This window comes from Rhinolophus hipposideros (assembly GCF_964194185.1).
Source record: "Rhinolophus hipposideros genome assembly, chromosome: 12".
NCBI classification, from domain to species: Eukaryota; Metazoa; Chordata; class Mammalia; order Chiroptera; family Rhinolophidae; genus Rhinolophus; species Rhinolophus hipposideros.
Genome location: NC_138058.1, coordinates 68,239,424 through 68,265,655, shown reverse-complemented (window position 1 = coordinate 68,265,655; position 26,232 = coordinate 68,239,424). Strand labels below are relative to the sequence as shown.

At 39.4% G+C, this 26,232-nt stretch overlaps 1 protein-coding gene and 1 pseudogene across 3 annotated transcripts in view; one reads left to right on the top strand and one right to left on the bottom strand.

Moving 5' to 3' along the window:
* NBAS (NBAS subunit of NRZ tethering complex) overlaps positions 1 to 26,232 on the bottom strand; it is a 275,617-nt gene that overhangs the window by 220,756 nt on the left and 28,629 nt on the right. For both annotated transcript variants that reach the window (XM_081069547.1, XM_081069548.1), the window contains exons 10-12: positions 9,646 to 9,784; positions 3,061 to 3,129; positions 424 to 552 (exon numbers count right to left, since the gene is read on the bottom strand). In XM_081069547.1, the coding sequence (XP_080925673.1) occupies positions 424 to 552; positions 3,061 to 3,129; positions 9,646 to 9,784 (337 nt within the window). The remainder of the gene's footprint in view (positions 1 to 423; positions 553 to 3,060; positions 3,130 to 9,645; positions 9,785 to 26,232) is intronic.
* On the top strand, positions 10,173 to 10,910 carry LOC308505739 (high mobility group protein B1-like; annotated as a pseudogene). The gene is made up of 2 exons: positions 10,173 to 10,200; positions 10,295 to 10,910. The product of its transcript is annotated as a high mobility group protein B1-like (transcript).

The window sequence follows — 26,232 nt, the reverse complement described above, 5'->3', positions numbered from 1 at the left end:
ACTCCCTTCAAGCCTTAAGTAGCCCGAAAATATTAGCATTGCAAAATTTGGGAAGAATTGTAACCTTTTAGAATATTGACCCTCCAGAGCCTTCATCACATTAGTTGACTTTTGCTGAAAAACTAACATCTCCATTCTGCATTTTTGGAATGAGAAAATGGGGGGAATGGAGGATTCAGTGGCTAGATTACACTCAGTACACAGAATGTATTGCACTACAAATTAAAATCAGTTCACAATGCTACTCTATTCTTAATCTGTCCAATGCTGATAATATTATAATTTAATTAAAGTTTGGGAATGTTACTAAATAATATCTGTGCACTAACTACAGAAGAATATCAACAAAAGGAGATTAGTATTGTCAGTACTCACCCTTAAGCAAGAATCATTCTAAGAATAATGATAATCAAAGAGACATACCTGCTCATTCTGATTCCATTCCCCTTGCTGCTTCAGAGATGGAATGGCCCAGATGCTCAGCTTCCCTGAGAAGTGAATGGCTGCAAGGAGGGTCCCATCTGGAGAAAGGCTCATCTTAAAGATCCCATCCTACACAGTAATTGTATCACATGAATGTCAGAGCAAGGGAGTTACAGCTGAGTAGAAATGACCTCCAGGATTTAATAACACTCTTTAGAGGTTGCCATGTCATACATAATCTCTCAAATTTAAGAATTCCAACAGCCTCCTAACACTATAAATGTGCTCTAGCATAGAGAAACAGGATTCTTACCCTTAAGGAGGTTTTTTAAAAATCTATTTTTTAGTGTTATAATTTATATATAACCCCAAACCCAAATATGAGAGCATTACTAAAATATTTCTTTACATCACACATCAATTACCATAAGTTCTCAATAACTGTTATGGGTTAATGTTGAGTACATTGTGAATTTCTTGAATTTTGGGTCCACATCCTCATAAGATTCTGTACACAATGTCTAGAATATTCTAAACATCATAGACAGGCCACACATTCATGCTGTGGATAAGAAGGAAAGGGAGAAGGAAGAAGAGAGCGATGGAAGAAAAAAGGATCCAAGGCTGAAACTCGGAAGGCCACGAGGAAGAAAATACATTCCTTAATTTAAGGAACACTATGAATGTTTAAGATGTTCCAGATTTGCTGGCAGATTATCCAATTTAAGGAAGCTCATGTTTGCCAAAAAGGAGAGAAACCTTGTAAGACACTGATTTCACAGCTAACCCCGTCCTTTCCTACAGAATACCAGGTCTGCTCAGTTACCACAGCGAGAGACACCAAACAAGCAGGGGCATCACCTCCCTACAAGTACAAGGAGAATCAAAAGAATGAACAAACACCAACTGGACATCTGCTTCCCATTCAAGCATTTACTATGGAGAGGATCTAAGGTAATTTACCCACAAAGAACAAAACAAAGACCTGAAAATAGTAGCTCAGAACCTTCTTTCTCCTGAACATTTAGAAAATCTGGCAAAACAGGGCCCGCCCACCCACCCCAGACGACAACAATCAGGTGAGACGAGGTAGCACATGCACCCTGAGAAGGGTCATAGGCTTTCCACCCAGCCAAAGCCCCCACCATTCCCTATGAGGGCACCAAGGTCAAGGCCAAATATCAACTACAGAACTGGAAACTACACATGACTCTACTAAAAATCCAGGCTTTACACCTGGCTCAGTTCACCGTACGATCTACCTAACTTCTATAGTCATTCAACTTTAAGTCCTCAATTCTAAATTGACTAAGGCACATTAGCCATCAAAAACAAACAGAACAATTTCAGGACGTGAGAAACATTGCTGGATGAGTAGGTAGATGAGAAGATTAGCATCCTCTAATCTCACTGAAGGCTGAAATCACCTTAACTGGATATAACAAGTCTATTCTAGAATGCCAGAATTAAATGTAAGAAAGTTTAAAATATAAATGCCTGGGACCCAGGAAAGAATCAATAAAAGCAAAAGCATTTCAAGCAAGATTCTGAATATATCACCTGCCTTCCTCTGTGATGGAGAGGGGCAGGAGTAGAAGATGAAGGACAGGCATCTTCCTTTCACAACTCTAACATCAATAAGCTCCATGGTTTTGCATAAGGTGAGCCTCAGAAACATAGATTTCTATGAGCTAAAAGATCTCTCTGCCCATCCTTCAGAGTCTACAGAGGAAGAAAATGGAGACCCAAAAGAGTTAAGACACTCGCCCAAAATCATTCGAGTGTAGACAGCAGAACTGGAACTAGATGCCGAGTCCTGCATCCTAATCCACGTCACTCCCATGATCACGGCCCTCACCTGGGCCACAGCCTTTCTAGGAGTCACAGGCATGCTCCGCAGTAGAGGTCATGGTCACGTATACCTCATTATCTTTGCCACCTAAGTAATAGTCATGTATGACCTGTATGCTAACTCCCACGTGTAAAAACGCTTCATTAAACAACTGCACGAAAAGTGCTCTCAAAGCCAGGAGAAAGGCAATGAATCTATTTAACAATAACAAACAAAATATACTGAAGAATGTGAATAATTTAACAACAGCATCGTGACCAGGAAAATAGTGAATGAATATGCTAAATTCTTTGGATGTAATTTCTATTTCCTTATTTCCTTCCTTTCCTCCCTTCCTTCCTTTCTAGACAATTAAGCTATAAATATGTTAACTAAAATGTTACCAATTGCTTTTAATGTGGAGGGTTCTTGATCCCCTTGGTTTCATTTAATACTATGATATCCACACGGCAAACTTATCATACAGCATTTTGTTGTAGAAATTGCACTCACGTGAAGGAAAATAGAAATTACAGTATAATGAAAACCCCTGGTATTACAGTATAATGAAAACAATCAGCTTAAACAAATATCAACATTTCCAGCTTGTTTCATGCATCCGTCCCCCATCCTCGCAAGGCCCTCACTGTGGGGGAATTCCTAGAGGAATTCCTACTAACACATACACCCACACCGTGTACAACTAATTAAGACCTGTTAATACTCAAGGTTCACTCAATGTTGACCTAAAAGGTACTCCAGTGATAATGTCTGAGAAGCACGAGGTTAAGCTTTTTGGGACTTACCTGTTCTTGTCCTGAGCGACTGTAAAACTTGACACTTAACATCCTTAATAATCCCAGTGTCTTTGGTACCTACAAAAGAAATGCATATCACACAAAGTGAGATTAATGTGATGCTTTCTCATTGTATGAAGTCCTTTGATCATAAAACGAAAACTATAGCAAATCTAATATTTAAAGAAAGTGGTTAAGAAAATCAATAGGTGTCACAGATCTTGTTAAGACTATTTTATTTGACAAAAAAAAAAAAAAAATCCACCAAGCAGTTAATCTTAAAAAATATAATCAAGTGCTTTTTAAATACATACATACCATGTTTCCCCAAAAATAAGACCTAGACAATCAGCTCTAAGGAGTCTTTTAGAGCAAAAATTAATATAAGACCCGGCATTATATTATGTTATATTATATTATATTATATTATATTATATTATATTATATTATACCGGGTCTTATAGTAAAATAAGACCGGGTCTTATATTAATTTTTGCTCCAAAAGACGCATTAGAGCTGATTGTCTGGCTAGGTCTTATTTAGAGGGAAACATGGTAATAAATCTAGAACAATCTACACAGATTAGAATCCACTCCCAGCCCTTCTCAAATGAGGCTGCCCCAGCTTATCATTTGATCCTAACACCATCATGGAAAAGGTCAAAACTTCCAACAGAAATTTCACTCATTAAGGAACTGATCCTGTACTTGAAAAATACCAGAAAACAAAATCATCCAGAAAGCAATATTTGAAATAACATGACACAAGAGTACCTTTGTCTTTAGATTTAAGAAATATACTTGTAAAAGCAAGAGGGAGAGATGGATATAATTTTTTTAAATGGAAAATAAGTATTGGTAAAGATGTAGAGAATTTGGAACCCTAGCACATTGCTGGTGGGAACATAAAATGATACAGCCACTGTGGAAAACAGTGTGGCGGTTCCTCAGAAAGTTAAACACAGAATTACCATAGGACCTAGAAATTACATCAAAGTATATATCCAAAAGAATTCAAAACAGGTATCTAAACAAATACTTGTACGTGAATGTTCATAGCAATACTATTCACAATAGCCAAAAAGTGGGAACAACTCAACTGTCGGGTAATGAAGAATGGATAAACAAATGTGGTCCATCCAGACAGTGGAGTATTATTCAGCCATAAAAAGAAGAGAAGTACTGACACACACAACTGGATGAATCTCAAAAATATTATGCTAAGTGAAAGTAGTCAGATACAATGGCCACATATTGTACAATTCCATTTATATGAAACATTCAGAATAGGTAAATCTAAAACACACAAAGTAGATGAGTGGTTGCTGGGACCTGGGGGGAGGAGAGAATAGGGAGTAACCGCTTAATGGCTATGAGGTTTCCTTCTGGGGGGATGAAAATGTCTTGGAACTAGACAGTGGTGATGGCTACACAACTGCCACTGAATTGTACACTTTAAAATGGTTAATTTTATATTATGTGAAATTTACCTTAATTGAAAAGAAAAAGGCAAAGAGGGGTACTGTTTTGTTGAGGTTAAAATTTTTCCTACCAAAACTTCTGAGTAGCTGAGGACATAAGTGATGGCCTAGCTCCACATCTCCCAATATTTTCTCCAACAAGAAAGAACAAGAAGAGAAAAATAAACCTACATGAAAAACCATGCCTACAGCTTAACTTGAAAATAGAGGTCAACCCAAACTTCAAAACTACTGTAAGTTGAAAGAGAAAAGTCACCAAATCCCAGGGTATCACCTGCACTTGCTCTTGCTCCTGCCATGTCCCATGACGCCCCACCTGCACCCCCCCCCCAGGCCCCCACAAGGCCAGGTGGTAAGCCAACACAGATTAGAAAATATTGCAGGGCCCAGGGCGGGCAGACAAGGGAAGAAAAAGGGGTCTAAAAAGCACTGTCAAATTTACAACCCAAGAAAATTTTCCAGAAACAGAAAAAGATCTGAGAATTTATACATTGAAAGAGCAAGTGGGCTCGGCTCCAGCCAGTGAATGAGGCGGAGGAATGAGGGTGAGGAGGAGGAAGAAAAGGAGGAGAAAGAGGAAGAGGAGGAAGGCGAGGAGGAAGAGGCAGGGAGCCAGCAAGTGCCCTGGGTGAATCAATGGAAAACCCCTCACGAAGCCGAGAAAACACTTCAGCCGCAGCCAAATAGCATTGATTATTTTCCTTCAAAAAAAAGAGCAAGTGCGTACCTGGGAAAATTAACCTAGTATAATCAACTCCAAGAAGTATCCTAGGAAGGCTATTAGAGTTCAAAAATAAAGAAAATCCTCAAGCAAAATGGCCAAATAACATACAAAGGGGAAATAATTAACTTGCTTCAGACTTGACAAATTCCAGACACAATACAAAGTAACAACAGTGTTTTAAGTTCAATGAAATAAAGGGTAAACCACGGATTTTATATCTGGACCTGTTTTCCTTCAGATATCTAGGCCATGGAAAAACAATTTTGAACGTCCAAAAACTTAAGGAACTCTTCACCTATGAGCCTTTCTCAAGTCATCTACTAGAGAACAATTTCATCCAACCAAGAGATGATTGGGAAAATTTCAACAGAAGACGTGACAGTGAGCATTTTGGAATATATAAATGGATATCTAAGATTAAAAAGAGGCCAGGATAAATGCAGAAACTGTGTAAATATAATGTGTTTTGACAAAATAGAAATAACACAACTAAAAAAGGGAGGAGAAAGGAAATGGAAAGAGAAAAATAAACTACTTTTGATAAGCATTTAGTAGGAATTAGAGAGTATCAATAAAAGCGATAAACTGTTACAATATTGGAGGGCACTGGTAACATCAGTAAGATAGTTTCAGTGAAATGACAGAGGTTAATCCCCATTCAAGTGAATTCAAGAGAGACTGGAAAGAGAGGAACTGGAAACAAGTATAGACAACTCTTGAAAATGTTAAAGAAAATCAAATCCAGGGTGATAACAAGATTTGGTGGGGTCTAAATTCCGCCCCCCCAAACAAGAGTTTTTATGATGAGAAAAATAAAAGCATGCTATACACTGATAAATCTAACAGACAGCAAAATTCATGTTGTAGGAAAAATATCCTTCGATAAACAAGCAAACAAGATCTAGTGGCCAAACGGGAGGGTTGACTTCAACTGGCGCAAGGCCGGCCAGTCTGGGACAAGAGAAAAGAGAAGGTAAAAAGGCGCAGGTGCAGGCAGGCGGTGGGATCGCGTGGAAATATTTTTCTGATTACTTCTGTTTTCTCGGGGCAATAGGATTTCTCAGAGAAACAGGATTCCAAAAAGCCTGTGTTCTTTCCACAACATTCTATAATGAAAAAGCAGCAAGCAGCATCAGTAACAAAACATAGTCGGTTTTGTTCACTTCATATACTTTTTTCTAAAATTCTGATCTTAAAAAACAGAAACAAATAATAATTAACACAGTAGACCATTTTATGGTTTCTCAGGTGCCTTTGCAGGTATTACCTCAACCGGTTCTGGAAGAGCTTTAGTACACATGGTTAGGATGAGCTAGAATTCCAATCCCAGCCTCTGCCTCCTGAGATGGAAGGGGTGGTTCTTCCCTTCCTCTCAGTTAGTGAACTCTAACCGCGTACCCATTAGAGCTTACTGGCCTTATCTGTGGGCACACCTGTATCCTCCAATAAAGTAAAGCCCTTGAGGGCTGCTACCTTTATATTCTGTTATCTGGAGCAGTGACTCGATGTTGAACAAATGAATACATAAAACTATCGCACATAGATGACACTACCATTAATTTGAAAACTTTGGTCCATGCATATATTGAATTTTGCATAGTCTCTTTTACAACCTAGCAGCCTTGCAAGAGACTAGAATATATGTGTCAGCAGCATTTTCCGGTCGATATCACACAATAGCAACCAACACAATAGCAACCTTACACAAACAATAAGGAGGTTCAATGAGAACAATATCTGCCACCTGACAAAAGGAACTAATGCTGTAATTCAAATTACTTTGGGGAAAGCTATGAGGGATGATTCTAAGTTTAGCTGCAAGACACATTTAAAAGCCACTAATGTAATTAAAATACACTTTCAGCATTTCAAGAAGTTAATCATACAGCAGAGCATTCAATTTGCAATTCAATATTTTTCCCCACTTATCCCATCAATGCACAACCAATTTTCTTTTAAAAGACTCCAAAACTGAAGCTTCAGGCCAGAGCGGGAAGGGCCATACATAGCGGAACAGATTCCAATACTTTGGTATGAAGCAAAGTGAAAGCACAAGAGAGTTCAAAGGTGAATAAAGGCGGCATGGCAAGCGACAGAACTGCATGACTTTCCCTTTCGCAGACCACTGTCACAGATCACACTGTATGGAAATGGGCTCGCACAGCTTGCCTACTTCATCTCTCCTTGTGTGCTCCACACCGATTTTCTTTTTGTCCCCTCAACCTTTAATTTTGACAAATTTCATAGTAACTGGAAAGTTGAAATGATTACACAACAAAACACCAGTATACCTTCCCCGAGTTCACCAATTATTAACATTTTGCCACATTTGCTTTATCTGTGTGTATACATACTTTAAAATTGTTTTTTGAATGAAACATTTAAAAAGAAGCTGCAGGCAGCATAATTAAAATCTAGAGATAAAACTGTTCAGTCGTTCCAAGATCTGCCCTGATATATTTCACAATCAAAACTGTCAAGGTGGGTATGAATTCCATCAGAGAGCGAAACATGCCTACATTCCTGCAAATATGGAATAATATGCGCAATATGTATAAGCAACCCCAACCTCACTTGTTTCATAAAGTTTGTGATAATCCTCAGAGCATAACTATGACAAGGCCACTGATATGTATGTAATTTCACATGGGGAGTGAGGGAAGGTGTTAAACTGGAACTAGAAGATCTGGTTCCCATGATACCTGTTCCCTATTTTCAGGTGTTAAGATCTCATGGGGCCTCAGGCTCCTTAATGTGAAATGTGGCTAATAACATTCAAATAGGACTCGTCATTGGATCCTACAGAGAGAATAAATGGGTGCTAGAAAGAGTAGATGGATAAGGAGTGGCAGGATGAGCACAAGGCACGTACATAAACTGGTCTGCAAACACAAACTGTGTTAAGATCTGGGCCAGATAAACCAGAAAGTCAATCTAACTAATAAATAAAAAAATAAAAACCCTACCACTTTGTTGGGTTCAATTCACAATCACGTATGTCAGTATATGCTAAAAGCTAAACAAAAAATTAATGGAAGCTTACTATAATTGCTAAGGATTTCTTTTCAAAAGTACCTCTTCGTTAGTTCATTTCAACACCAAAACCTATAACCATTCATTGTTTTAGAGGATTATTTTGAAATCAACGTATTTTAAGACAGAAATAATGGGACAAATAAACACTTATTTTAGGAAGAAACAGCATAACATATTCACTTCTGTTGTGCTTCACTCCAATTTGTTGGTTTCTTCCCTCACTTGAAAAGTTGAGTGCCCACCACATACCAGACAGTGTGCCAAGCACAGGTGCAGGATTTTGATCAAGTGCCTGCTTTCATGCAGTTCACAAAAATAACCAGGATACGCAACTTCATAGGCTGGCTAACATAGCAGACACAACTTGTTTTCACCAGTATCTAGCTCTGTGCACCTTTCCGTACACAGAAAGCTCCTTCCCAGCTCCCTTGAAGGCAAGAGGGGCCATGCAATTCGTTACACTGAATGAACTGCAGGACAAGTGATGTCGGCTCTGGTTTCAGACAGTAAAAAGTTCCACCTTTTAGCCCTCTCTTCCCCTCCTAAGGCCATAAACGAACACAGCAGGACCTCAAGAGGTCACTGGCCTCCATGGATTCTTTAATTATCACTCGGAACAAGCCATCCAGGACAGTCATGGTACTGACAGCAGGCTTTGCCACAAGTAAGAAGAACGTTCTTATGTTGTGACCCACAGAATGTTAGCCTTTTTCATTTGTTTGTTTATGTGACTATTACAGCGTACAAGGGGGCCTAAAATAAATAAATAAATAGAAGGGGAAAAAAATAAAGTAAAAGGTGCCTGGCACAACACAGAAGCTCAATTACGGAACAAACAAATGAACGGTTGAACAGTCCATATAAATATGAAACAAAATGGAAGCTAAGAACTTGAATAGGGGACCTTCTGCCACAGTTTGTACTCTCATTCTGTCACTTGCTCGCTGGGTGACCCAGGGCAAGTTACTAAACTACAGTTCACTGCCCTCATTGACTCGGGCTAGTAACAGTACCTACCAGAAAGGATTACTGATAAGTAAATGAGCTCATACAGGTAACAGCACTCAAAACAGCTGCCAGCACACAAAAAGGGCTTAATAAACGTTAACGTCTAAATAAGCAAATGCAGGTAATAGGACTACCGTTAGGTTGTTTGTATTTCTAGTAAAGAGACCAAGTTAAATACAATATGCTTTAGATAAATTTGATATTTAAAAAAAGTAGTAAAATTTCACTAGCATTAAATCATTTTCCTCATTCAAGACAAATTATGTCCTCCTCTATATCCTACAAATGGCTTATCTGCCTACGATTTATGAGCAACTGAAATGCCGTAACTGTAACTCATACTTACTGCAGGGACCCTGTCTCCACCATTGGTGACCTGCTTATAATATGGTGATCCTGAAAGAACTCTCCAGGCAGAAAGGCCACAGCTCGAAGCTTTTGATATGCCCACTTCAGCACTTTCACATCCACCAACCAGTAAAAGTCTAAAAAAGAGAAAAATAAAAAGTGGTAAATTGCAAATATGAGCAAGACAAAATCAAAACAAAGAGCAGAAACAGTTACCTTCACAAGGAAAACTAAAGTAAAATTATTATTTACTAAATCTAGAAAGTAAATATTTTAAAAGAAACGACCAGAAGAAAATCAGATGGTTTTCAATTAGAATTTCACCTTCACTTACACAGAGGTAAGGCTTGCACATTTAAGCACCTGAAACCCAGATGGGAACTTAGAAAAGAGAAACAAAATGTTTGAAGCTTGGCCATTGACTATCGAAGAAACTGTCTGTATCGACACCAATAAACTTTAATAAACAGATGTGTCACCTCACTCAGACACAGATGTGTTCCTTAGAGCAGAGCGTGAGACACCATGAGGGCAGTTACCATCAGAATTGACAGTGGGACAGCCACTGTAGTACACTGAGCTCCACAGGGATAGCACCCGGACAAGTGTGCACTGAACGGGCGTTGGGCAACTCTGTGCTCACTGAGGACACATAATTAAACACGGCAACGGAGACCCTAAGAAACCGAGAGGCAAACTGTCATCACATGCATTCTTTGTGCAAACCTGCTGGGTTTGCACAAGAAGCACAGATGCTTCAGTCAACGTCTCCGAGTTTTCTAAGAGGTGCTCAGAGAGGTGGCAGACCATGTCTACTAAAGAGAAAGGAAAATTTGAAGACCTGGCAAGGGAAGACGAGGCCTGTAATGAAAGAGAAATGGAAACTTACATCCCTCCTAAAGGGGAAACAAAAAGGAAGTTCAAGGATCCCAAGGGACCCAAGAGGCCTCCTTCAGCCTTTTTCTTGCTTTGTTCTGAGTGTCGCCCCCAAATCAAATGAGAGCACCCTGGCCTATCCACTGGTGATGTTACAAAGGAGCTGGGAGAGATGTGGAATGACACTGCTGCAGACGACACACAGCCTTATGAGAAGGCTGCTGAGCTGAAGGAAAACCACAAGAAAAACACCGCGACATACGGCACTAAAGGGAAGCCCGAGGTGGCAAAACAGGGAGTTGTCGGGCTGAAAGGAGCAAAACAAAGAAGGAAGAGGAGGAGGACGAAGAGGAGGAAGACGGAGAGGATGACGATGATGATGAGTAAGTTGGTTCTGGAGCCGTTTTTTTTCTTGTCTATAAAGCATTTAACCCCCTGTACATAACTCATTCCTTTAAAGAAAAAAACTGAAATGTAAGGCTGTGTAAGGTTTGTTTTTAAAGTGTACAGTGTCTTTTTTTGCGTAGTTATTGTGTCTTTACATAGCCCTGTCCTGGTGGCATTTCCAACAGCCACTAACCTTGCCTGGTACAGTACGGAGGTTGTAAATTGGCATGGAAATTTAAAACTGGTCATTGGTGCACAGCACAAATAAGTAATACACGGGGATGGTAGTTTTTTCATCTTCAGTTGTCTCTGATGCAGCTTATTACAAAACAATTATTCTGTTAACTGAATACCACTCTAATTGCAAAAAAAAAAAAAAACCCAGCTGTTTTGTTGATATTCTGAATGCTTCTAAGTAAATACAATTTTTTTATTTAAAAAAAAGAAAGAAATGAAATGACAGCCAGGAGTGCCGTGGGCAAAACGACACAGTAATGACTTTTCTGGGACAAGACTGGTTAGTAGTTTAGCTACACATTATGATTGGTTCTCTTTTCTGGTTGTTATAATTCCTTAGCAATCAAAGGCCAGTTACCAATAGGGAAAATCAGCCTAACATAAACTAAAAATGAAATACTGTATGACCACTATACAAACTAAGGTGTAATAGGCATATAACATTATGCTAGTTTCAGGTGTACAACATAATGATTCATTATTTGTATGTATATTGTGAAATGACCACTACAATAACTCCAGTTAACATCCATCATCACACGTGGTTACAAATTTTTTTTCTTGTGATGAGAAATACTCTCTTAGCAATTTTCAAATACGCAATACAGGATTGTTAATTATAGTTACCACAAACAGTCATGATTTTTAAAGTTACATCCAGTAAATCGGGCAGGGAACTGTATAGCAGATATCACAATCACCTGTCTAAAAGAGAAAACAGTTTGAAAATAAAAGTTCTGATATATTAAAGGGACATTACAACTACCGGTGAATGATTGGTTGTTCCCAACGACAACAGGTAACAGAGGAACAGAAGGGAGAAGCCACAGACTTTTGGACGTCTCATTTTTTTCAAACGTCCCACCCCTATGCTTTGGAAACTCCCTGCTGCCGAAGCATGAGCAAAGGACTTAAAACAGAGGTTGCACAAACAGAGGTCACATGCATATAATGATCCCCCCGCACAATCTACCACTGACCTAATGCCAGAAAACATCAAGCTCCTTGTACATCAAAACATACATAACATCTGTCATCACTAAGCGCCCATTTTGTCAAAAAGAGGTTGCACTTCCTCACTCCAATTAGTATTTACCTTTTTACACGCCATGCCCAGAGAAAAACCAAACTTTTTTTAGTTTCTGCATAGAAATTGAAAAGTGAAAACAAAAACACTTCCTAAGGTTCCTTAGAGTTGGCATATCAAAACATTGACTCAGTTAAATAGTTATATTAACTTTAAAATGTTATATAATTATAAATATAAGTACCTCATGATATCTAACACCAGGAGTTCTAAACCAGTGGAAGTGCATACTCAAGAGTAGTCAAAAACAACTGTTAGTGCAGAAAGCAATGCGTGCCCTCTGTTAACTGCACCCAGCATGGGTGGAGGGCAGAATAATGGCCCCTAACATGTCCATGCCCTCATCCCTGGAACCTGTGAACATGTGACATCTCAGGGACGTAAGGCTGCTAAGCAACTGACCTTAAAACAGAGATTAACCTGGGTTACGCAGGTGGCCGAATGTAACCACGTGGTCCTTAAAAGCACAAGAGGAAGCAAGACAGTCAGTGCCAAAGTGACATGAGAAAGACTCGCCCAGCCACTGCTGGCTTTGAAGGCAGATGGGCCATGAGCCCAGGAAGCTGGGCAGCCTCTAGAAGCTGATAAAGGCAAGAAAACAGATTCTCCCTGAAGCCTGAGGAGCCCAGCCCTGCTGACATGACACCTTCATTTAGCTCAGTGACACCCATTTCAGACTTGTCACCTCCAGAACTGTAAGATAATAAACTTGTTTTAAGCCACTAAGTTTGTGGCAATCTGTTAGAGCAAACATATAAAACTAACACACACCTTGTTTCTTTCCCAGCCCCAGAACTCAGACGAGGGGACCATGTCATATCTGATTTTCAGATTATAAAAATACACACACAACTTTAAGCTGCCTGACTACTGTAGGAGATACAGAGCTGAGATTTCAGATTTATTATCTCCTAGTCTTGATACTAGAAAACACTATGAAATTCTCACAAACATCATGGTCATACATAGATCAAGTTGGCTACAAACTGATAAGCTCTATTAAGAACAAAAGTGGTTCGTTAAGGATAAGACTGGGCCAGCCCAGTGGCTCAGGCGGTTAGAGCTCCATGCTCCTAACTCCAAAGGCTGCCGGTTCGATTCCCACATGGGCCAGCGGGCTCTCAACCACAAGGTTGCCTGTTCAACTCCTCAATTCCCACAACGGATGGTGGGCTCCACGCCCTGCAACTAAGATTGAACACAGCACCTTGAGCTGAGCTGCCGCTGAGTTCCCGGATGGCTCAGCTGGTTGGAATGGGTCCTCTCAACCACAAGGTTGCTGGTTCGATTCCTCAACTCCCGCAAGGGATAGCGGGGTTGCTCCCCCTGCAACTAACAACGGCAACTGGACCTAGAGCTGAGCTGCGCCCTCTAAGACTGAAAGGACAACAACTTGCCTGGAAGTACACACTGTTCCCCAATAAAGTCCTGTTCCTCTTCCCCAATAAAATCTTAAAAAAAGAAAAAAAAAAGCCTGAGAAGGCCAACTGAGTAAAAAAAAGAATAAGAGCGATGCAATATCTGCTTCCAATGTTTCCTCCATTCATGGCAGCCTGAAGAGTAAGTGGAAAAGGAGGTGGAATGACGTAACTAACCATGTATTGTTCCCACCAGATGGCATGGCAACTCTGGGATTCTGAGACTCCAGCTACAAGAAGCACATGTGTTCACACATGCAAGGGGGCATGTGGCTTATGTGTGTGTAAAGGGGGCGCCTGACAGATTCATCCCCATTTTCACAAAATGGGGAACTGGCAGCCGTCGTGTGCAGGGCACTGTGCACACAGGGACAAATACGGTGTGCTCTCTGCATTCAAAAGGCTCCCTCTCTAATTAGGGCAAGTAAAAGGGCAGAACAGCTAGGAGCCTGGAATTATATGCTGCGAAAGATGACAGCCGCATCTGAAGCTGGTAACTCAGTCCTTGTCTACGGGAGTGACCTTCACTCATACGTGCCAAGGGGCATCACCCCCACCTCGAGATGCTAATTTGTCTGTGACTTTATTGTTTCACAGCACTCACGATGTGGACCATCACGAAAAGCCAAATAAAGCAGGTTGACAGTGACGCCTGGCCCTAGTGACTGAACCCTCTCCATCGTGATCCCGTGTTAGAAAAGGCTTCCTGGGCAACACTAACCAAAGTGAAGAGAAAGAAGTTCCCCTGGTAAAACCAGGTAACTGAAATGAAAACAGTCGATGGGAATGATAGCAGTCTGAAGCCGAGCACAGTACACACAGGAAGTGTTTCCTGAGCGACTTTCTCCTGAAGGAGCAGAGTGAACAGCGCTACGGACCCTCTTTCCCTGCCGGTCCTCATTCGTGTTAGGTGTCAGCAGTAAGATGTGAGACACGGAGAAGGGAATGGGAGGGGGTTCCAAACTGATACACAAACTGATCAAGAGGGCACTGGCCAATGCTAAATCGGGAATTTAATAAAGGAAAACATCAGGAAGAAAATTTCAGAATATTTATGAAAGATAATAGAAGACATGAATGAAGAGAGACAAATACCATATTCTTTGATGAACTCAATAACATACAGATGCCAATTCTTATGAAATTAATCTGTAAATTGAATGCAATTTCAAATACAATCCCCACAGAATTTTTCAGGTAACTGAACAAAGTGATGTAATGGCACTAGACAAACATACAATTCACATGGGAAAGCAGGCTGCTAAGAGGAGCCAACTCAATTCACACTGATGATCTTTCCTTTGATGAGCTGTGCTTTGTGCACCTTAACCTATAAATAGTTTCCTAGCCTAGTATCATCAAGACATTCTCCTTTGAATTTGATCACATTAAAATCTAAAACTTCTCTCCATAAACGCCAAGTCACACACAAGGAGGCATTATTTACAACACAGAAAACTAACAGTGTCAGCCAGCAGGATCTACAAAGATCTCCCACAACCAGTCCAAAATAAAAATGGACAAAAAATAAGCAAACCACGAGAGAAATCCACAGTCACGCTTTATAAACTACATTTGAGATTAGAGCCATGATTTTGGAGACCAACATGACAGTACCTAATAAATGCACATAGCCAACAATCCCACACACTATGTTCTAAGGAAACTGGAAAAATTCTTGCACAGGTATATTTATCTCTTGGTGAAAAAATATTTCCTGCACCATTTATCATGCAGATGCAGGAAAATGAGAAATACTTTAAATGTTTAAAAGGCATGCATAAACAAATTCAATAAATTGTTCAGAGAAACAAATATAGTGTAAAAAGAACAAATATAAAAATATTAATATAGATTGGAAACCCTCACACCAAAATCATGAGAGCAGCTGCCTCTTAGAAAGGGGAAGTGAGACTAAAGAATGGAAGTAGGAAATTTTGTTTGTATATTTCTCTCTTTTATTTATGTATTTATGTGTATGTATACACATATGCACACATCTAAAGGAAAAAATACAACCTTAATATTTAATTCTGGGTAATAGGTACTTAGGGGTTCATTACATCATTCCTGTACTTTTCTCTCTTTTTTTAAGAGAGGAACATCAAGACACAGTACCCCAAATTATATATATATAAATTTCTCCAGTTAATGAAGTCCAGGGGGAAAAAATTCAGTGAATTTGCTTTAACTCTTAGCATCAACCCACAAGTCTAGTCAAATACTGAAAATGAAATGAGCATATAATTTGCTGTAGGACATACTGATATTGTTTATAAATTAATGGCTGTATATTTGCATTCTGTGATTTACTACTGAAAGGATTATTAATTTTTTGAAGAAATTAAGTCCACAAACAGACAATACTGTAGAAAATAATTTGTATCATTAATATTATTTTCTGTTGCAGTAAGTTCCTCCACCCAGAATATTTATCTGCAGTGTTAACCAGGACCTCCTTAAATATACAGGGTATTTGGCTCTTAAGTGCTTACTTTAAGACTTTTGAAGTACATAATTGTTTTTAAGTTATTCTATAAAGACATAAAGCAAACCAGAATTTCTACAGGGTAAATTAAATTCTCTATACTAAAGCACATGATGTGTGGGAGTTAAAGCTTTTCTTCTCCTTAAGAAAAACAAAGGGGTTGGGGGGCAGGGAGAACATTAACTTTCCCAACAATTTTTACCTCAAAATGCCATGGAAAATAGGAAAATCATGGTTCTAGAAATGAGAGACATCAGGCACTTTTGCAACAAAGTAAATTATGTAACCTTAAGAAAGTCCCTGTGTCCCATCAATACTTACTAAATGCAAATTGCTTGCTAAGTAATAAGGAAGATGCTGAGCAACTGCAGAATGTTCTTAACAAACCATTTCTAATTCTTCTTGGGATTAATTCAGTGTCCCATTGAGCTCTCCTACTTCATTAGCACCTGTGGTGTGGTGGCCAGGGGCACGCATTCTGTCCTACCACCCTTTCCTCGGCTAGCCTTGGACATGCATGCATTCATTCACTCATTCATTCATGCAATCATTCATACATGATAATGAGCACAGTCCACCCCAGGGGAAAGGACAAGTCCCCACAGATGACTACTGCACAGGACCTCTCTGCAATGACCTTGAGTTAGATACAGACACAGCTTAAAGGGCAAAATAACTGCATGGAGGAAGTGGCCAAGGACAGCTCTTCTAGGGAACACATAAAGGGATCAGGGAAAGAGCATTCCAAGCCCAGGGAACTTGATGTACAAGAGCACAGAGAGGAATTTGTAACTGGTGTGTTCAGAGAATGACAGGAAATGCAATGAGTGTTTCTAACCTATATAAAAGGCAAGCGGGACAGAAAGTTCAAAGGGGTCCTTAACAATACAAAATGGCTCCCTTCCTGGACACTTATCACCTTCTACTGTCTATACTGTAAGTAATTTAAACTTTCCTAAACTTTGAGCCACTTGGGCACAGAGATTGTGTCGGTATCCTTCACAGCATTCACCAGATTTGTTTCACTTAACAGACATCTATCTGCGTTCTACGTGGAAAGAACTACAGAAGCACAAAGAAACAAGACACAATCCGTGTCCTTGGCTTCACCTCCCCAGGCTTTAGTTCTCTCACCTGCGACAGGAAGGAGCTGAACCAAATGATGGATGTAACTCTTTCCCAGCGCTGACATTCTAAGAGACTAAAACTCAAAGCAGGAATGTAGGTAGACAACAAAAATAACCTGTAACTGATGGAGCCAAAAACACCAAGAGAAGCAAATTAAATGAGAAGTAAAGGCAGAAGCCCAACCAGAACAGAGCACAGTAGAAATGGGGTGTCTTGCACACCGCAAGGCCATGTGAGGAGAGGAAGGTGGGAACAGAAAGCATCACCCTAAGCTTCACTCATATGTAAGACGGATGAACTGGGGGAGCTAACGGGAGACTACAAATTATTTCCAAGAACTATGAAAAAGGGTATATTAAGAAGGTTCAAGCTAATAATTGTTGGAAGAATCTGCCATCTAGTGGCTTAAAATTTCCTAAAGACAAGATAGAAAGTTTGAAGTAATAGAGGGAGAGAGACTTTAATATACCCAGTCCAATGACCGACGTGCTTGTGACGTACAACCAGCAAGGGGGGTAAAGGGAAAAAAAGAAAAAACTGCATGTCTCAAAACTTAACAGTGCTTAAGATCGTGCCCAGTAAAGTAAGGGCTTGAAAACTTACTTCATGACTAGAAGCCATTCCTCCCTTGGGATAACTGCAATGTTTCCAATTGTAATTCATTTTTAGTATATCTTAAATATTTTTTACTACAAAAATCCTACTAGTTCAATATTTAAAATGCTGTTTACCATTATTTATTAGATAAAGGATTTAAAAGAAGAAAAATAGTCCAATATACGGTGATGGAAAGAGAACTGACTCTCGGTGGTGAACACACATACATACATAGATTATATATTACAGAATTGTTCACCTGAAATCTATGCAACTTTACTAACAATTGTCACCCCAATAAGCTTTAATTACAAAAGAAAAAAGAAAAATACATCAATGTGACTCTTTGTACATCAATGGTTCTCAAACAACTATGCATCAGAACCACTAGAGGGTTTGCAAAAAAACAGATTGCTGTGCCACTCCTCCAGGTCTGATTCAGTACTGTAAGTCTAGGGTAGAGCCCAAGAATTTGCATGTCTAACAATTTGCATGTCTAGTGGTAATTCTGGTGCTGGTGGTACAGGCCCCACACTTTGAGAATGCAGAGCTTTTCATTATGCAGGAATCTGTAAGCTGAGCTCTGGAAGACACAGTTCACTATAAATCACATTATGAAACATCACACTATTTAGTCAACATATGTTTAAGGCTAATAATAGAAAATGGATTGTACTGAATGGTTAGTAAAGACAAAACATGACAATTTTTTCGACCGAGAAAGTACTATTGAAGATTGCTTCGCTCAGTAACAAAATTTCCTTTTCCTGGCAATTTGATAATTAGGTATTTAATGTATTTAGAATTGAGTGGCACCTGGTTATAAATTCTTTAAAATATAATTTATAATTTAGAATCAAGAGGTACAGAAAAATCCATAAAGTTCAATACTCCTTACTTTATACCTTCCGAGCAGAACTGGACCCATACTCGGATGGTTAGATGGCATAGAATAGAGGTCAATAAACGCTTTCCATAAAAGGACAGATAATAAATATTTTAACCTCAGTGCGTCATATGGTGTCTTTCACAACTACTCATTTCTGTCATTGCACAAGAATGCATAGACAACATATTTAAGAAATGTTCTAATAAAATTTTACTTATTGATACTGAACTTTGAATTTCATGAAATTTTCCTGAGTCAGAAAATATTCCTTTTTTTTTCAAACTTTTTAAAAATGTAAAATCCATTCTTGGCTCACAGTCCATACAAAAACAAGCCAGATTTGGCCAACAGGCTATCGTCTGCCAACCCCTGGGACAGAGAAAAGCTTATCGAGCATGGGAATCAGAAGACTTAAGTTTACCTTTAATCGACATACCATCTTAGGAAAGTGCTTAACCTCTTAGAGCTTCAGTTTCTCCATCTACAGAGCAGTTGTGATATGATCTTATAGAATTGTGAAGACTAGGATTCAAAAAGTATCTGGTAATCAGTAAAGGCTCTATAAAGTCAATTTTCCCAATTATAATCTTAAAGATCAAATGAATTCAATACCAATTTAGGAAGTGCCTAATATCTGAAAGGTACTAACTATGCTAGTAGCGTAGGAAATACTGTACAAGGAAACCAAATTTTCCCCAGCCTAAAGGAATTATAGTCCTGTGGGTAAATAAGATTTCACCTAAGAAAGGTTTGAAAGAAACCTGTTTCAGGCTTTCCATTCATACAGTTGTTCAACCTGGCCTCTTAAATTTGAATTCTGCCAAAGTCAGGCTTTCACTCATTTACTCAACAAATATCTACTGAGCACCCTGTTTGCCAGGCCCTGTTGTACATGCTGAAAATAGAGCTACAAGTAACACAGATAAAGTTCCTGCCCTCCTGGAGTTTACATTCCCGTGAATCCGCATCGCTTTAACCCTTTGTCATGTTTTGACAAAGCCAAGTAAACGTTAACAATAGAACCACAACTTACTGCCAGATACTCCTGCAAAGCACTGAGATGAGCACGGATGTTACCACACTAAGACAGAGTACTTGCCCTCTGGGAGGCCACAGCCTAGTAGATTACTAAGTGTTGAATAAATGTACTCTTTCTTACCAACATAAAGATGGATTCTAAAGAGTCAGCTCAACCAAACATTAAACAGCAGCTAGACAGATGAGGGCACAAACAAGAAGGGCATTCCGGGCAGAGAAAAAAAAAAAGAAGAACCAAGGCTTTAAAAACAAAACCATTCTGAGAAACGCAGTAATTTACATGTATCTAAAGTTATCCAGAGCAGGAATCTGCACCCTACAGCCTCTGGACCAAAACTGGCCCACCTCCTATTTTTGTCAGTAAAGCTTTATTGGAACACAGTCACACACATGTGGTTTATGGCTGCTTTCACACTGCAATAGAAGAGTTGAGTAGTTACAGCAGAGACCATCTAGCCATTTACAGAAACCAAAAACAGAATTCAGGTCTCTTTTCTCCTAACCCAGTACACATTCTATATAAATATATATTTTTAAAATTTTCAATTTGTCTATAAAGTATAAGTATCATTCCTTCGTTCCTATAAAATAAGCTAAAGATAACTCACTAGCCTTCTTTCAACTCTTTACTCCCAGGAGGGATCCACAACAGCTAGCCTACAAGTATAAAAAGAAATTCAGTCTGGCCCAAGGTATTCCTTGAAATTGTATTTCCACACATTTTTGCAGAAGGATTGTGCAGTAGTCCTTATAACTGGGGGGAGGGAGGAGGTACAACCAAAATATCTTGCTTAAGAGCAATGAAGTTCACAGACATACAAACTTATTATGTCTAGTTAAAATACAACCAAAATACTCTGAAAGAAAGGGGGTCGGGGTAGAGAGATTGATTGGTTGACTGACTGATTTACCACCTGAACAGATTCAAAATTTATGAAGATCTTCAAAGGCCTATTTAAATGTAACTGTACCGTAATGAGAATTAGCCCCTCTGAAGGGAAGATGTTGAGGAAAATTTGCCTTCGTTAGCTGGGTTAACTTCTGTCTATTAGCTTTTGTCTGTTCCTGCCCATGACGTGATTTCTGTGCTATAATCAGGGGTTGAGTAAATTCCCCCTTTGGTCTCATTCTCCCTGAAGGGGAGACATGACATGAGTTTGCAGTTCCCCCTTCTGCCTCATTCCCAGCAGGGGACATACGAGATGATGTTGCTTTCTGCCTTGTTCCACGCCCCTCCTCCCCCCATCAGCAGATGAAGGGAAGAAGTAGCTAAACTGTATCCAGATGAGGTAACAGGCACATAGCCAGGCCTTGTTGCTTATCCAGGTGAACTAGCCCTTCAGTCCGATAAGTAACATATTTTCTTTTTCTTTTCATTGACTGCCAGACCCTCCCAGAACTGGCTAGTCCTTGAGAGGAAAGGCAGGAACACAAAACTTGGCTCTGGGGTGCATCTAAAGAGATATATAAGAAAGACCTCAGGTGGATTGATATTGATTGATGGCTGTTTCAAGAGATTGCTATTCAGAAGATTTGCAGTTTCAGGACTGCTCTTCAGGATTGGATTGTTTCAGAGTAACAGATCAGAACTTGCCTTAATGGACAGTAGAGACTTCTTTTGTTGGTGAATTGTCATCATTCTAGCATCTTTGGGGACTTGTGTGCAGCTTGCAGTGTCAGAAGACGTCCTAACTTCCAACAACAACGACAACCACAGCAACATTCTTCAGATTGTTAACACCTTGAAAACTTATATGCAGCTTGCAGCTTACAGCATCAGAAGACGCCTTGACTTCTAACAACAACACCAACAGCAGCAACATTCTTGGGAACTAACAGCGGTGTGGGGAGACGCCTGAGTTTCTCTCAGTTACAGACCTGGCAAGGTTTTGATTTATGACTTTTCCAGTGCTATTTCCCACCCATCCCCACCCCACCCCCCGCCGGTTTGGTGAGCTTTTGGCATCTACTGTAATAGTTACTACCCTATAGAGCTTATTACTGCTTTGGGATACTCCTTAGTGATGTTATTTGTATATTTAGCCAAGAGATTTTTGATCAATAGTAAACATGTGTTGGGATCTCTTAAACTTATATGTATGTATACTCCTTTGACATGACATTGTATATAGTTTAGTCTTAACCACCTTTACTTTCTGTCATTAGCACATTCTATTAATTGCCTTTGTCTTTTGCTATTGGATATTGCTAAATAAATTCATTAGCCCCACTCTAGCGTGTGCCCCTCCTCTCTCTACCCCCCATTCATCATTACACCCGCCTCACAAAGAATTTCCAAATGGAGGAGTGATGGGTAGGTCAAAGCTGATTTCCAGCTAATTTAATATTTTTCAATGCTAGGAAAAAAGGTTAAATTAATACAGCATTGGCTTCTCCTTAGAAGCCAGCCAGCTGAAGGCTGCTAAGGGCCAAGATGCTCCTGAGCACATGTATCTGCCTATCTGTTAACATATGCTGGATGAAAACAGATCACAGGATATACCCAAGACTCACTTCCCTGCCTCCCCAAAAACAAATGCCTATGAAACAAAACAAAAAGAAAAAATTAGTCTGTGACACTCAGAAGTCCCGTAATTCACATCTAAGGACTTTACCTCTATGAAGACAATGTAGCTTTTCTCTACACACAACAGCGCCTCTTCATTTCTCTTCAAAAAACCAACCTGAACTTATGGGAGAATTTTCTCATGCTGGAGGAATGAGCAATTGATAGGCAAAATGAAAACCACCTGAATATAAGGTCAACTCGATTACTGATCTGACATACAGGTAGCGGGCTGCGCATTCATCTCTCAAATGCCAATAGTCCCTACATTACCAAAGGCCAAATGCACTCTCTCAACAACGGGAGATCATCAGCAATGATCACGACTACAATACTCATCCCTTTGCTAGAAGCAATCCTTCATAAAATTATTCATCTCATCTAGTTTGGGTTTATGAAAAATGTACTATGCAATTTATACCCATCTGCTCCTCCAACTTTCAATATAGTACATCTGCAGATATCAATGCCCTGATCCTCCCAGAATACATATGACCTTTGTATTACAAAGGTCGCACAAAGCCATTACAAAGACAGGCAATGTAATGGCAGTGAAAGTCCGCTGATTATTTCTCAAAAGCACCTCATAGGTCTAGATGGAACTTATACTTCATAGGAGGAGACAAAATTTGCCTATGCCCTTGGGTCAACCTTTCAGGTAGGGAACTCTCCACACTACCTTCTTAGTATCACGTCACCTGAGAGCGCATTCACACACCAAACATTTCTGATCCCCCCACTGCACATTAGCTATTGGAATACTCCCTTTATCCCATGAGTATAAAGGACTCATGTACTTAAAATGCTTAAAGTTTTGTTTAGGGGAAATCAAAAACCCCCATGAGATGACCAAATGAGTATACAGAAAGCATAGCCCTTTAACACTTCAGCATGTCATTACTTAAAGGTATTTCTCAGTCTCCCCTAAAATGAACAGCGTCCTAAAGACCATGTCCTATTCCATCTTCTGAGCCTTTCCAGAGCAGTAGCAGTCCCTATTGGTGCATGCTTGGAGCAATGCAGCTCCCTAACTATTCTGCAAGCAGAGTGGTTTGTAATCTGATTGTAACCTACTTTAAGGCGATCTGAAACCATAGTTTATCAGTCCCTGCAAATGTTGTTCAAGTTCTTTCTGTAAAATCTGTATTTGGCCTAAAAAACAGCTAAGAGGAAAAAAAAACAAAAACTTTAATCGTCCTTTGCACCACCATGGCATACATTAATCAATCCTGACTCTTCCCTATAGACTGTAAGAAACATGGGTGTCTTTCTTACCATAAACCTTAGGATCTTTCTTAACAGAAAATGTTCAAATGAAAGCCTATTTAAAGGGTGTTTTTTTCTTTCTTATTCATTCCTTTATTTATTACAGTTCTATGAGTTGATTTATATTCCATAACTCACAGACATGAGAGATTTTTAGGGGTAATGGAGGTAATTCTAAACTGATTGTAATAGTGTCTGCACAACTCTGTTCACATACCGAAAATCACTGAGTTATATATAAAATCAGTATCACAGGGTCACCAAGGATTCTCAGCATGAGTGGCTTTTCAAAAGGACCCAAGAAAAGAGGCATGTGTTCTATCCTTTGTCTTTGCTGAGATGTAAATTACGGTCTAAACAAATTAACTTAAAAAGCTAATAATTATCTTTGTGTAGTTATCAAGGAACTGCAGGAAATTCAAAGTTGAACAAGTCAGATTTTGCTTGTAGAAATTTACAGTGACATTAGGAACAAAACCTGAAAAAAAAAAATCTATATACTGTTGAAAGTAACATCATTTAAAAATACACACACAGATAAAGTCTTGTATTTGAACTTAACTTACATTGTGTGTCCTTCTTTGTGAATATATGAATCCCCAAAATAGACTGTACACGCCTAGAGAGCAGGCACTACATTGACTCTCCACCACCAGGCACAGGGCCTACCTGGACTAAGTTTAATGCCACCCCCTCTAAGGTTGTGGAGAAGGTAAGAGATACCTCTTACTAGCTAGAAGCAGGTACAACCTAAGCCAAAATTAACAGAACAAAGAGAACACGAAGAACCAAAAAGAGAGCACACACTCCAACCAAGCACATGCACTCAACCACAAGGTGGCCGGTTTGACTCCCCCAAGAGATGGTGGGCTGCACCCCCTGCAACTAACAATAGCGACTGGATGTGGAGCTGAGCTGCGCCCTCCACAACTAAGATTGAAAGGACAACTTGACTTGGATGGAGCTGATGAGGCCTGGGAAAAACACACTACTGCTCCCCAATAAAAAAAATAAAAGTACTGGAAATACACACTGTTCCCCAATAAAGTCCTGTTCCTTTTCCCCAAGAGAAGGCAGGAAAGTGATTGGGGTGGGGGGATTTTAGGAGGGGGAGCAGGACTGGAGTATGAGATAACCTGGGAAGGATAAAATACATTCATTATGCTGAGCTAGGATTCGTAAAAAAGAAAATCGTCAAAATCAGCAAATCCATAGAGCTTATACCAAAGCGTCTCAATTAAATTTTTTTTTATATCACCCATTTTACCACCTCAATTTCTCTTCCTCGACAGTACTCGCAGCATCAGGCAAAACAACGAATTTCATAAAACCTTGATTTTCTGTATTACCAATTTATCCCAACTCCACTCTGGCTGATTTATTTCATATTCATAAAATCCTTGTGGATGATAAATATCACTGGCTTATATTCCTCGAGTAACCGAAAATAAATAAAAACGTGAAGACTATTTCAGCTTCTTCCATTTATTAAAAAAAAACCCACATAATGGAAAACATACACAACCTGGCAATATTTCTGTCACGCACCACACGGCGTTCACACACACTTCTTGCTTTGGAATAATTTTCATTCAGAAACCTTAACGCAGTCATCTATCTGCAAGTTGACTGCTACCAAGAGTTATATACGATTGCAGAACCAGGGAGAGCCGCCGCCGACAAGCCCCTCAATCCCCCCTCCCCGCTGCCTTCTGTGGTGTAGTAATACATTTAACTTTCCAAAATTTTTATTTAGAGACCATCCCCAAAAAAATGCCTTCGCTTAGATCCTGGGCCGGAAACTGAAAGCCTGAAGAAGAATAAATGAAATCTGACTTATGACACGTTTTTATCATGCATAACTACTATTTAGTGTATGATCATTTCAAACCTATGATCCCAAGTGAATCCCACTTACCTTCCCAAAATACTGCGAGGAAAGGAGAAATCAAATACTGACCTTTGTAATCAATCAAGATAGTGGAGTTGTCAGTATAAAACAAAACAAACAAAAACAGCAAAGAATTAAGATATAAATACACTTCTTTAAAGGGGACAAGAGGACAGCCAGTTGGCTCAGTTGGTTAGAGCGCAGTACTCTTAACAACAAGGTTGCCGGTTCGATCCCCACATGGGCCACTGTGAGCTGCGCCCTCCACAACTCGACTGAAACAAATACTTGACTTGGAGCTGATGGGTCCTGGAAAAACACACTTAAATAAATAAAAGTTTTAAAAATAATAATAATAAATAAATATATACATAAATGGGACAAGAAAAATAAAACAAAAAAGTGGGGGGATGGACAAGAATATGAAATGGGAGAGAAGAGAAAAATTAAGAGAAAGAAACAATTTTTCTTCTCCACTCAAGAAATTAGAATTACTTATGCAAGGAGCCCACAGGGAAACAGCTATCAATTAACAGAGAGCTCTTATACCAGAAGATGCTGTGACTTTTACAAAGATGTACACTACATTCTTGGTCTTCAAGTATCTGACATGCTAATGGGAGATACAGATCAGAATAGGAAAAAATAATATTGTGATAATACATAAGTAATGTCCAAATGTGGCACAAACACAGACAGCAATTCTATGCAAGACAA